This window comes from Anarhichas minor, unplaced genomic scaffold, assembly GCF_050575085.1.
Source record: "Anarhichas minor isolate MPS153535 unplaced genomic scaffold, ASM5057508v1 ptg000001l, whole genome shotgun sequence".
NCBI classification, from domain to species: Eukaryota; Metazoa; Chordata; class Actinopteri; order Perciformes; family Anarhichadidae; genus Anarhichas; species Anarhichas minor.
Window position 1 is genome coordinate 94,099 of NW_027466447.1, and position 14,348 is coordinate 108,446.

General features: G+C 41.3%; 1 protein-coding gene across 1 annotated transcript in view; it reads right to left on the reverse strand.

The window, feature by feature from the left end:
* Nucleotides 1–3,035: 3,035 nt before the first annotated feature.
* vstm2a (V-set and transmembrane domain containing 2A) overlaps nucleotides 3,036–14,348 on the reverse strand; it is a 71,612-nt gene continuing 60,299 nt past the window's right edge. The window contains exons 5-7 of the mRNA XM_076102066.1: nucleotides 11,622–11,781; nucleotides 3,135–3,187; nucleotides 3,036–3,058 (exon numbers count right to left, since the gene is read on the reverse strand). Of these exons, the coding sequence (XP_075958181.1) occupies nucleotides 3,036–3,058; nucleotides 3,135–3,187; nucleotides 11,622–11,781 (236 nt within the window). The remainder of the gene's footprint in view (nucleotides 3,059–3,134; nucleotides 3,188–11,621; nucleotides 11,782–14,348) is intronic.

The window sequence follows — 14,348 nt, forward strand, 5'->3', positions numbered from 1 at the left end:
GACCGGATGCATGTAACAAGTGACACGAGTTGCTGGCTTTCCCCGGAAAACGCACAAAAAATGAGTAACTTTTCGTAGGATATCATACGAACCGCTGTATGAGGATGAGTGAGACACCTTGCTTCTTTCTCATCTCTGTTGAGAGACGCACATCCGATGCCTCCCGATCGGACTACAGTGTATCGTCAGCCACAGCTAGAAAAATGTCAGCCATTTGTCAATCTGTCAAACTATGATAAAACAAAGTTCTATGCGTTTAGTCTCTCCAACAATGATAGCAATCATATCACATCCATGGAGGGTTAGTAGTATACAGCTGTTTAATAATGATAATAATAATAATAATCATTTGTAGTTTTTAAAGCACTGTTATCGAATCGCAAGTTCAGATGTTGGAATTGGTATCAGGGAGGAAAAATGGTATCGGAACAACTACATTTTAGAATTAATCCAATCACAATATCAAATCAATCATCGTTCCAATCCCCTTCTTTGTTATTTAATATGTTGCAAGGACCCACAGTCAAGTGAGTCCCCTAGATTAGGATGAAAGCCTTATAAAGGAGATGTTTCTAATAATCATAGCTATATATAGAACTTTTAATTTTTTTTAGTCATACATTTTACCCAAGTTCATTTTGAGGAGATGAAAACCCACTTTGGACTTGTTAACACTTGAATATGAGTACATGACACCATTGTTACAAGTACAGAACATCACTGGCGTCTGCCTTTTTAAATGGATGTTTGAAGAAAAGAAAGAAAATGTTAACATGCTGATTATTTCATTTACAAGTTTTACAGATCTGTAACTTTTTACATGAGGGTTGGACAAACTGTCCACTCAAACAGTGCACACTCTCCAAAGTGCTCGGGCACATTTCCAACAGAATCAACATCCAAATCCCGTTCTACCTTAAAATGAAGTGGATTCTTTTCTTTCTGCAAACTAAATGTTCTGAATCGTTGTACATAACATGTCATTTCAAAACACAGCAATCGATTGGCATATACTATGTGACAGTGATGCTAGAATACCTGTCCAAATTCACCCTGAAGCTATTTGGAACTTGAGGGATTAGACGGGGTCGCCCTCTGTCGCCCTCACATCTCGTACCCAGCCTGGAAGCTGCTGATCACTAGATGTCTCGGGTCTCATCCCAGAGCATGACTAAGCACTCCAACAGCCTTTGAATGCCGGTGCTGAATCAACAAGTTTCCCTCCACAGTTCTTTGGGAGTGCAGTGCAACTATATGGGGGGGGGATTTATGCTTTGTCTGCAAAGCGGAATAAACGCTTGAGGGGAGGTGAATGTTGCTTTTTGAGAACACACAGCACACAGTAATCATTGGCAATTACATCTGTATGTTATGTATGAATGTTCGATTATACCGTACACCATATGAGAAACTACATAATCATGCTTCATGTTACTTTAATTCAGCGCACATTTTAGCCGTTAACTGAGCAGAACATTAGCATGTGCTTCGGGGTCTACCAAAATAAAATATTGATCTTATTGCAGGACAACTGCTGCTCTCAGGCAGTATGACACTCACAGTCGATAACATTCACTTACATTATGATTCTTGAGTTATAAATCAGCTACTCCGTTATTCATACATATTTCAGTTTGAATTTGAGCATGTGTGTGTTTCTGAAGGTGCTCAAGTGTCTTTTCAGCTCAAAAGTTAACAAAATATTACCATTATATTTATTTCAGCTTATACTGTATCTGTTGTTGCACTATGAAAAAAAACAACACCTTTGTCTGTTTGTGTCAGATTGTCAAAGCGTTTTGCTTATAAATGCTCTGCGTGGATAAAAATCTCTATGAAATATCATCTGAAAATAAAGCTAAAAATATATTACTGTAAGATATAAGAGAGAAGATTAAGAAAACTAACTCATTTCTTCCAAACATGGCTCATATACAGTGTTGATGACAAGTCGACTTTCTGTGTTGCACTGCATCTCAACTCACCCAGACACTCAAACGTCTACCTGCAAAATGTGTGTTTGTGTGCTGGCGTCAAAAAACAATACAAACGAGCAATACCCGTGATCCAAAGAGGGTAAACTCTCATTCACCCTCTGTAGTGATGAGACATACCGGGGAGGTGCACAGCAACTGAAGCCTGCCGTGTGAAAATGGTGCAGGTCAATTAAAATGAATCATCCAACGGTCATATATCAGGATTTTCCAATGACGCATAAATTGTGACATCCTTTTTATTCCTACTGAGGATGCGATACAAATTAAGATGACAGGGGACAATTTATTTATCACACCAAAGCTAGCACATTAAAATAAAGCTAAATTCAACAAACTGTAACACTGAACTCCCAAGTGTTGACTTACGTAGCTCAAATAACTTATGTTCTCCTCTTTTAAGCCGTCAGGTCAATAAGCATGCACACCTGTATACGTATCACTAACAAGATGTAAAAGTATGCACATTAGATCATTTCGATGGCCAATACAGCTGAAGAAAAGTGAGAATTTAAACGCTTTTTTAACCACATGGTTAATGTTAACAGTCTAAATTGAAGTGTACTTTAATTTATTTTGTTTCTTTCGGGGCCTATTCACAATGGAGTTCCATGGCCAATAAGGTGAGTTTGAGCTATGTATACAGCACATACAGTAATTCTAGGTGTTTTGAAGAAAACATATATATATATCTAGAATCATATATATTACACAAATATAGATTCTCCTCTTTTTTTCTTGTTCACTTTTGAGCAATAAACACATGAAACTGGAACAGGGAAAACATGAGGAACGTCATTCTTCCATGAGAGTTATCCGACAAGCTACAGAGTCCGTTTTTCACACCGGAGCGCTGCACCTCAGATGGTGTCGAGTCGCCGTCTGTACAAAAGGTATTCCAAGGGGTTTAGAGGTGACCGGTGTTTACAGTGGCTATCAGCAATGTGCTGGGAGCAAAGAGCGGTAGTGGCAGGGAAATGACGGCCAACTGTGCTGTCCGCATGGTGCGTGTGTGTGTGTTTGGGAAGGGGGGGGGGGGGGCTAGGGGGTGATTTTCTTGTTCACTTTGAGAGCAAACAGAACGAGAGCGAGATCAGGGACCCATGTCAGTTCTTCAAATTATAACAAGGCATCCCTCACCAAACCACACGCCAGGAGGAGGACGGCCAGTCCACAGGTTGATATTCTTGTACCTGAGAAAAGAAGAAACAAAGGACGTTACATCTTCTGATACAACCATTGCACAGATGCATCTAGCTTGATGAATAGATAGACCGATGCAACTCAGTAAGAGAGAAATATTCAATTATAAATAGGGTAAGGCAGATTTGTCAACCATCAGAGATTTTGCCACGCTATTAATTGACAAGAGACATGAGACTGTCAGTCAATAGCACTACTAACATGCACGAAACACTGCATACACCTTCAAGCCAGAGAACCAGCAATTGCATGGTAGCTACAATATACCATCTCGCGCACAAATATGGACGCTTACTCACACCCCTCTGCTTCTGATACCGACGCACGAGGCCCGCATTAGTGTCTCTGTGAGACGCACCAGGCTTTCAACTAACTACAATGGAAACCCCATCTGGAGCAATATTAGTGGCCGTCAGAGCAAGTGCTTTGGGAGTGTAGTGACGAAGAGCAGACCAAAGAAGTCCACTCAGAGGAGCAAGGTACAGTAGGTTGGATGGATAAACCAACACCGGACTGTAACCCAGGAGACCAGTGTTCATATCCCAACAATATGTTGTTGTTGTCTTTGTGTTGACTTTAATTTTATAAACGTAGTAAGTTTAAATCAATTCATAATTAAATCAATTTTACCACGTGTTTACAGCGTCATATTTTGATCCGCTGGGCAGCCCGGTGAGAAGACCAAGAAAAGGTATGTGACAAATATAATAATGGCAAAATATCCTGGTTACGTCAAATATAACATGTATAGAATTTATTTTGTATGAATGTTATTTTTTGGTGTGATGAGATGCGACCTTTCACCTTCCACATCTGTGGCTCCGGCAGTAGAGCAGTCACTGTGTGAGTGTCAATGTTTATCGCTGCTGAGCAGGTGGCAGCCCTCTGCCATGTATGAATGGATGAATGCTGGCTTGTGTTGTAAAGCCCTTTGAATCACAAAAAAAAGACAAACAAAAGTGCTATAAAAATGTGGTCCATTTTCCATTTTCATGCTGCACCACCATCCACCACGCAACCCTCCGTCTGACTGTCCTCTTAAGAAAAACGAGGGCATCAGTTCTTTCACATGGATCATGGATGATCTCTAACCTTAATCCAGTCTTTATTACTGGAACCATGCAATGTTTCCTAATACAGCTGTTCATATTTCTTATGTCATTTTTCGATTAAATTTGAATTACAGCAATAAGTGTGGTTGTTATGTAAATGACATACCTGGTGTCAATTAAGTAAGTATTAATTGATTTGTTTTCACACATGAACAGTGGTCTCCTGGTGAAAGTCCTGTGTTTGATTGACCCGTCTATCCAACCTTCACACCCTAATGTACTTTCCACCCAACCCAGTCGCTAGAACTCTTGTTTCAACCTTCACACCCTAATGTACTTTCCACCCAACCCAGTCGCTAAAACTTGTGTTTCAACCTTCACACCCTAATGTACTTTCCACCCAACCCAGTCGCTAAAACTCGTGTTTCAACCTTCACACCCTAATGTACTTTCCACCCAACCCAGTCGCGAGAATAAAAGGTTGGCATTGCACGTTTCTGCAAATCAAGGATACGTTGATTCATTTAACATTTAATATCAACATTTCTACATATGTGTATATCAACATTATAGTGTTTCTCAATTACATTTAGGTTTAAGAACAGTGGTGTTCTGGTGTTAAACAACCATCCATCCACCCTGACCTCCTTCCTGCTTTGATTAAACCCAAATGTGACACGTCAACAACAAATGTTCCCTTGAAACATAACTGACAATGCAGTTTTGTTGTATGGGACCCTCATTTTGAGAAGACCAGAATGCAAGTGCACATTATTTCATGCAGTCGTACGAAACTTTTTTTTGTGTTATCTAACATGTGGTTGCCTGTTTGTGTTTCACCCTCTTCTGCGTTCCAAATGTTGCAACATATGGTTTCATTAAGTTTGATCCATAAGGCTGCAGTCACCTGTGAAGCCTGTGAACACTACTCGAATGCAGAGCATGGATTCATACACAAACGTAGCAAATAACATCCAAATTCTGTCTTTGTATGAGTCATCCAACGGTTTTTAACACACCTAATATGATTACGCCATTAAACATTCATCCAGTTACTTTATTGACTTTATTGTTTTCTATTGTCACAACACAAAATTCTTATTTGTAACAAATGTATGCAGAGCTGAAGACGGTTGGCCTTGATTTACAGAGTCATCTCCTCAAACATATCATGTTGAGGCTAATTGATAGAACATGGCACATAAATCATTAAAAAACTGTTAAATCTAAAATGGGCTTGTGATGAGTGGACTTAAACTTTACCTTCTTACATAAATGCCACTACCTTCACCAGACAAGCACAGGAATCTACAGATGTAACCCCTTTTGATAAACAGCCTTTGACATGTTATGAAAAGGATTTACATGGGCAGCTGCTGTTGCCTTAGCCCTGACAAACTGCTATCACCACTGCAGGCAGCTCTGACTGTTTACTGAGCATCTGACATCACTAACAACTGCAAATTAGAACACAGCCTCCTCAGCCTCCTCCTTGATCCCCCTGCGTCTCGAGGACATCGAACCTGAACTGATGAGAACAAAGTGAACCGATGACAACTATGCGATTCTATGCAGCGAAATTCTGTGGACCAAAAATAGTGAAATAGAGGGAAGCGGAAATAGAGACAGAAAGAAGTTGAGAAGCTTGAAAGGAGGGAGGTGAGAAACAAGAGAAGTTGTATGAAATATGAAATATTCAGTAAATCACATTGACATCGACTGGATTCCCGTGTCAGACTGGGCGATGGTTCTAAGAAGGAAACCGTCCAGGGGATACTTTGTACCTTGCGGCTGCCGGGGATTGGGGGGATGAAGGGAGGAGCAGTAGGGGGGGGAGCAGAGATGGAGGGCTTTGACCCTTTATTCCTCCTCACCACATTTCATTTGGCTTGAGGTGATCTAGGGAACAGGAGTCCCACAGAGAGGCAGCAATCACTCTGGGCCAAAACATCCTTCACACAGAGAATAATTAATCAGCCTCCAGCTACGAGTCAGAGCAAGACACAGACGCAGAGCGACAGCACACGGAAAGCCATGCACTAATTCACCAATACCAGGGTTTCTTCAATCATCTACCCATTAGCAATGTTGGGGATGTACAAGTTAACTTGAAAAACAGAAAACCTTCTTTTTTTTTTGTTGGGTTACACCGAGCAGGTTTTCCTGGTGGCGATGAAGAAAGTGTGAGACTCTAAGCAGCTGCCAAGCCCTGCCATTCTGAACATCCATTTCACACAGCAGTAGGAACATGCATCAAGTGTGGGGGGTGCTGTGGAGATGACGCAATACGGCATCATCCAACACAGCATACAGCCTATGCTGCACAGAGGCTGTGCATGTTTTCATTATGGCCCTTAAAATAATGGTTAGGCTTAAAATGACTGCAACAGAAAAACACAACAAAAGTACTTGTTTCACACGGGACACAGCAGTCTCCTGGGTGAAAGCCCTGCGTTTTTCACCCATCACCACCCAGACCTCCTCCCCACTCGGACTTATGAAGACTCATTTGAAATTAATTTGTGATACGGCAAAAGTAAATGTAATCCACAACAAAGTACATATCCGTGTGTGCGAGAGACAGAGAGACAGAGACAGAGAGAGAGAGAGAGAGAGAGAGACTACAGTGAAACGTTTCTTGTTTAGCTGCTATTCAATAATAAATAACACCATTCAACCAAAGATCCACTATTAAACTATTGCTGAAATCAAAATATCATTGGAATATGTTATGAACATGTTATGAACATGTTATGAACATGCAGGTCCTCCACCATCTGCCAGTGGATGCTGCAGCCCCCTCCTCAGCCCTTCTTCCATCTGTCTTAACATTTTAGGTGCAGGCACGAGGTCACATATCTCAATGTAGCAGGGTTTAAATGCAAAACGAACTACTCCTACCATACTGCACATGTACAGGTTGAATTCACAACTATGTGCAGCGCCTAAATGAATCAAATAATTACAATGAACCGACAAGTTCCACCAGGTTTTCAAAGCGTCAGGCTTCAATGTCGGATTATGAGGTAAAAATAACAGTTGAGCTTTATCCTGCACTGCATGACTAATGTGGTGGAAATGATGAGGAGCTGTTGAGGGTGAACCTTGCTGAATGTCTGAGTGTTGAACTTCGTGTCTACACCTCCGTGCTGTGAGCATATTTCTTAATGTTTTCCCAAATCTGGCAAAACACGATGAAGTCTTGCTGCTTTGGCTCCGGAGAGAACAATCACCTGGACTACTTACGGACATTTGTTTTTGAAGTTACAAGGAGAGTTGTTTCTATAATTTATTTCTCAAATTTTGGAAGCTGTTATCTGTGAAGAAGGTGTTATCTGTTTCAGTACAATAGCGCTGTAGTAAAATGCACTGCTATTAGCCCGCTTTGTGTTCCACTGTCTTGCCCAAGGACACATTCAGGCAGGACGACCAGCTTTGAACATTCTAGTCTGCGTGAACCTGGATACAAAACAATCTCATCATGTCTTCTTTCTTAAGGAACAACAACATACAGTTGCAATATATTAAGCCAGTGCTGGGTGATAAATAATTATATCCTTCTGGGGGTAAAATGATGGGTCACCCCACGCTGCACAACTGGGCTGGGTCATTTCTTTGGCGTCAGTCCTTACATCGTCCAGATGTATTATTAAAAATCCATTGAAGCAACTCTTAGCAGTGCTACAGTCCCTCTAGAATCTGGTGATGAAGCCACTGTTGTACAGAGCAGCAGGGGGATTGTTATTCATACATTATTGATTTGCTGTTGTAGGGATTTCTATTGCTTTAGTTGGTATTTGTGAAGTCATTTTCCAGTTTGTTTGAGAAAGCACAGAGTGTAAAGGAAAGTGAGGATATGATTTTATCAGGCAAAGAACAACCGGAGGAAGATAGCGGTAGCTCAGAAATCCACTCAAAATGAACATATAGCACCAACACACTGTCCCCATTAATATGCAAACTCATATTTATTTATTTATTTTAAAGTTTATTATAATCGTCATTTACATTAGGTACATATATATCAAATGTAACCTCTGCATTTAACCCATCCCCAGCATATTGGGAGCAGTGGGCTGCTGTGTGACTCCAAATGACTTGTGTACTTAGACAAGTCATTTGGAGTCACACAGCAGTCTTTCCTTCAGTGCCAGCCACATTAAAATACAGTCAGAATTTATGAGACTCATATCATATATATGATATTTTTTCAGCTTGCTCTACCTATGAGCATGCATCTGGTGTCATTGTGTTCTATCCTTGCCATCCACAAGCACCTGAAAAGCAACACTATGTCTAAAGACACATTTTGCTGTTTTTCACTTCAAAACTAATCTCGCCAGTGAGCACACTAAAGGTAAAGGTACCTGCTGTGTTTCTGTGCTATTCTTAGAAAACAACAAAGGAGGAACATTAGTGAATCCTTGTTGTACACTACAATGCATTTGAATTGCTGAGTAAAGAAAAAGTACAAAGAGTCCAGCAATACAACTGAACACACAAGAAAAAAGCTACCTTTGATTTTGGCAGTAGTTGTGTTATTTCACTCATCCATCCATGTGGCTAAAAGCATCTCCACCCACTTCCTGTCATGGTTTGGTTGACAAGGTCACTATGCCTTTCCAAGTCATTTCGGATTGATTTACAGCTGAGTTCGTGTGTGGTTATTCAGCTGAAGAAGGGAAGCTTGAAGAAACGTGAATAGGGAAAAAGGTTTCCGTGCCAAAAAGACATCGGACTTTTATGTCTCAGGGTTTAGAACTACGCATGATGCCTGTGATTTCTTCCACAGCCTAGTGCACAGAGGGACTTCTCTGTCGGCATGATGAGTGAGAATATCTGTCCGAGCTAATAGACACCTTGTCAGGCTGTCTCGGTGCATGCTGGGATAGAATAGACCCACACTGAACACTCCTCATTTTGTCCTACTTAACCTATCACAACACACTGCATTTCGCCAAAATGTTTTTGGCGATGTGAAATGGCGATGTGGAATATCAATTCTAGGCCAGCGAGGCAGTGAGGTTCAGTGAGGCACAGAGGTGAATCACCACAGCACCTCCACAGGGAGCTCAAACTGTCTTCATGCCAGTTCCATCTACTCCTGCTGATCTCTGGCCAGCTGACTGGCGAGCTGACTGCCTCTTTGACTTGCTTGCTTACTTGCCTGGTGGCTCTGTTCAAAAAACGGCTGTCTTGTTGACTGATACACTCTCTATCTGACTGGAGTTTTGGCTGACCGACTGGTTAAATACAACCGGATGTCATTACGTTGCAGCTTGACTGTTCAACGATAAGTGAGTGAAAGTGTGATAACACAGTCTGGCGGGTAATGCGAAAGCTCCAAAATGACCATCCACGGCGTTTGAAAGGATCCCACCAGCAGTTGTGTGTTTTAGCTGACATTACTGCAGCCATTCTCCAAACCATCTAGCCATGAATGACATGAGACAAGCAGCTGATTAGAGTTTAAAGGAGTAGTTTTACTGATCTGAGTCTGTTTCAGTATCACCGTTTACTTCCTTTAACAAAAATACTGATTCTATGAATGTTTCAGCGTTTTTGTCAACATTCAGTTTGTACCTGTTGCCATGGACTCAATTACATCACTGTGGTCAGATGTAACTAAGTATATTTAGGGCTGCCTGTGTGAGATGGATACAGATAAACAACAGGTTAACATGACTGGGAGAGGACTGACTTGGACTTCCGCAGAAGTCCGATGTTTGCTTGACATCTTGGCTGAAGAGAACATACAGAATATCCTAAGAAGTCCACAGAAATAGTGACATTTAAGAAGTGATTGAAAACGAAGTGGAGGAGAAGGGATTCATGGGCACAGTGGATCAGTGCCGAGTCAAAGTGAAAGAACTTCAACAGCAATATTCCCTTTGCTCCTTACCCCAGTACATTTAGAACTACTGTATATGGCAAAAAGGTAAAACATTTTAATTAATATATATCAGCATAAAACGTGGCCTGTTGATTTTTTAAATTAATACAATTTTTGGGGGTTTGCAAGTTTTCTGAATTTGTATGTTTGAATATGCAAATGAGGCATTATCTTATTTCATGTGTTCATTTGAATACATTTCCAGAAGAGAAATGTGAACATTGGATTAAAGTCTGAGGAGAAAACGAATCGAGAGAAAGCAGCCTTTTAGGATATCTTTTGTAAAACGACATTTTGAATACACTGCAGGTGAACAGGGTAAAAATAAAATATGCAAGTGAGGCATTATCTAATGCTAAGTTCTGGCGAATTTAGGTGAAATCTACAGACGCAAATAGACAAAGTAGTAAAATAAACAGCTAAATGTGTATTATGGATGGAAAGACGACATATTATAGAAGCAAAAAAGCCTCAAAATTGACCAGTGCATGAAAAATTATGATTTTTTTCGATAGTGTCTCGCCCCAATTTGCAAACTGTAAAACCTGACTTTGTAGAAAACAAATCATAATTATCTGATTCGGGCCAGCCAAACGTACTTAGCTTGTGAAAGTGCCCTCATTCAAGCACTGTACTTCAGTACCCCCTCACCCCCTATGCAACCATGAATACATGAAAGTATATTTAAAACAGAAAGGTAAATATAAAATCTGCACAAATGATCTAATGAGAGCTCTGAAGGTCTCCCTGTACCACAGTAGATGGTGCAGTAATGTCTGTTGGATATATTTAGCCACATCTGTTGTGAGGTTTCAGTGGATCCCAAAAGACAAACGTGTGAGTAAGGAAGGACCCATTGAAGCATCCACATGAACTGGAAATGACACATTGATGTTGCGTGCGACTGCTTGAGCAATATGAATGCAGCCATGAACAGCAGTCCGGCAGTTTCCTAACCACCTACTGGAGTGATGACTCATTGGTGTTCTTTCCTTAGACATATGCAGCCAAGGCAGTTTGAAAAAATATGGTGGTTCATATAAACAAGGTCAGCGTTTTCTTTTTATTCCTTTTTTGTTTGGATGGATGCTTACGCAATAAGATGAGTCCATATTTGTTTTCCTTTCATGCAGGAACCAGGCTGGCCTCAGGGGTGGAGGGACAATTTGGCTCAGGGGACATTTTTCCCTCCTTACCCCCCCCCCCCCCCCCCCCCCCACACATTCAGCTCTGGTCACCTCTGAGCTTTGGAAAAACAACACTGCCAAGAACAATGGAGGCCGAGCTGAGATCTAACAACATGTGACACACTGGTGGGGGAGTAGCTGTGAACGAAGCGCTCTGCTGCTGCAGCCGCTCCACCAGCCGCAGTCACAGTCCGCCCGTCTGGAAAAGGGCCTCATTGTTTACAGACGCAGCAATGCGGAAGAGGAAAATATCTGCACTCTCCCAGGTTTAATTTCATCCGAGCGCGTTTACCCATTGTTGCTCATCTGCCTCAAACCCGAGCGCGGCAGTAATAGAGCTCTGTCGCCCTCAGCCGTAACACCTCTGTGACGCTCAGAGAAGGTGGCTGAGGCTGCCTGAGCAGCCACGGAGAGGCATTTATCAGTGTCAAACACACCGCACAGAGGACTCACTGCAACACAGTTGTCAGGATAATTTGGCTGCCTCATACTCTCTGACTCTGCAGCCCTGGGGATTATTCTACTTTTTTTGACGTCTATTCAGTGGCAAGTAATATCTTTCTATGTTTCGCCTCAGGGTTCAGAGAGCTATCTGAGCCCGGAGCAGGGCCGACGTTGACCAGGTAGAAAAGGGTTAGGGTTAGGGCATTCATGGCTGAGGAGAAGCGATCCCGTTGTAATGAAAATAATGCAAAGAGTAGTTAATGAAAGAAAGAATGACACTAAGCCAGCTAAGGGACAATTAGGCTGAGACCTAAACTGCTAAAAGGTGAACATCATGAAGATGCACAATGATTTCAGTTTGAGGATGCTGATGTGAGACAAAAAACACAAGAACACATCACATTTATGTAAATGAGATATTAGAAGGAATGGGTAAATGATGGCTCATTGCTACAAATATGTCTTTTTACTACTATGAGAAGGCAGCCACGTCTTAGGTCAGTCATTTTGTCCAAACAATTTAGCTTGAGATCCGGTTACGGTTTTTTCACTGATGGTTTGAGACCTTCCTCTCCAGAAAAATACCACCCACCAGCCAGAGCAAACCAGAGCATGTTGGGTTCCACCACGTCTTTCTGTTTGTTGGCCAGATTTGTTGTATCTCTAAAATCATACTTATTTATGAATACGATTTAGCTGTCTTCCATCATTTAGTTTGAATCATTTGACGAAACAACAACAAACATTGACTCCATTTTGGTTGCTGCTGGTTTAATTAACATTAGACATCTTTTAGATTGCTTCCATATCATCTTAGTCACAACAAACTAAATGGCTAATCAGCATTTTCTGTTGTTACAGGATTATTAGTAACCCATGGAGCATTTTGTTTCTTACATTATAAAAATAGAAAAATAAAAATAAAAGTTTCTTCAGCTTAAAAAGTAATTAGTAATGTTGTCAGATAGCTTTACCAGACAGATATTACTGTCATTTACAGAAAGGAAGTTCTTGAATAGGTGAAATGTTTGTTTGTCAAAGAACTTCCCTGGGAACATAGCTGACACCAACAATAACGAAAGGGTTAAATCATCCTCCACTATCAACTCAAAGGTATTTGAGGAGTTCAGCCTCACTGTGCTTGATGAAAGACAACGGTAACTTTGCAATCCTCTTAATGTAATTACCGACTGGGTATTAGACTCACATGATGGAGACGTACTAAAGATGATCACATGAATTCCATTTGTTCAAGTTCAATGAAAACAATGATAACTTAAAAGTCAGTTATGTGGAGCACTTTTTTTGTGATTATAGCAAATGTCAAATAATTCTAACGGCATTAGTTTTTGAATGCAGAAAAATGAGACAGCCCTGAAGAAACTCTGCATGTGTTGCTTTCAGCCCCTTATTTTTAGTATCCCTTGTGTCTTTCTACCAAGTCTACCAATGAGGACATGTTCAAATTCTACCCATGGCAACGCAAATGAGGATAATGATTAGGGAGCAGCGAAATTCAAAGCAAATAAATGTGGAAAATGATATAGAAAGTTGCTGCTGATTGGCTAGCCTGCTCAGACAGGGAGTCCCAGAGCTGAGCAGCCCGCAGCAAGAATACCCTCGGTAATAAGGTGAGTCTTAAGAAGCACCGGAGGAGGCCTGCCTGAGGATCTAAGAAGCTGCTCATGGGGGATTTATAAAATATAGCTGGAAGCTTGACCATGTGGTGCCTTAACATTAACAGTAAAATCTTAAAATCAATTCTAGAACTCACATGCAGCCTGCAAAGAGACGCATGAAAGGCTGGAATGTGTTCTCATCTCCGAGGGTTAGTGAGGAGCCCAGCAGCAGAGTTTGGGGTCTGCTGGAGGCAGACAAGTGAGTTGCAACTCATCTTTCAATAAAGAGAATCGCAACAATCCAAACGAGATTCCTTCAATATCTGTAGTGACTGAAAAAATACCTAATGTTGGCTACAATCCTCATCTGAGGAAAAGCAGGCCCTAGTCAGTTGATTATCAATGGTTTTTACATTATTATTATTGTGAAGCATTGCTACTCTAGAAAACAGATTTTACTCGTCAGTAATTAAGAGGAACACGGAGCGCTCCATAGACGGGTCTTAGATTTGGATTGGTTGGTGACACAGTGAGAGTGTGTGCGCCATCGTTCCCCAACTGGGCTCCGCAAAACACAAATACTCATTATAATCTCTGCAATTACGTAATTGCGACTATCACACAGGACTTGACACCTCAATTGTTTCCATGGAGATGAATTGGGGATTTGCAATTACAAATCAGTCTGCCACTTCAGCACCACGGACAGAGCCACGGATCTATCTGTACACACCACAGCGAGAGCCGCTTCTGAAACATGCTGTGGCTTGTGTGGTGGAATCACAAGCATCGTCTGGAATCTAGAATATGGCTCTGCACTCGAGAGGCCCTTCTGAGATGCTGTGGATTTATCAACATGTGTCCTGCTACCCTTAGATGCTGCAGGGATTATATCTCACAAACCCGCTACATGAGGATGCGTTGAACGTATTCAATCGAACAACCCCTCTGCCTTG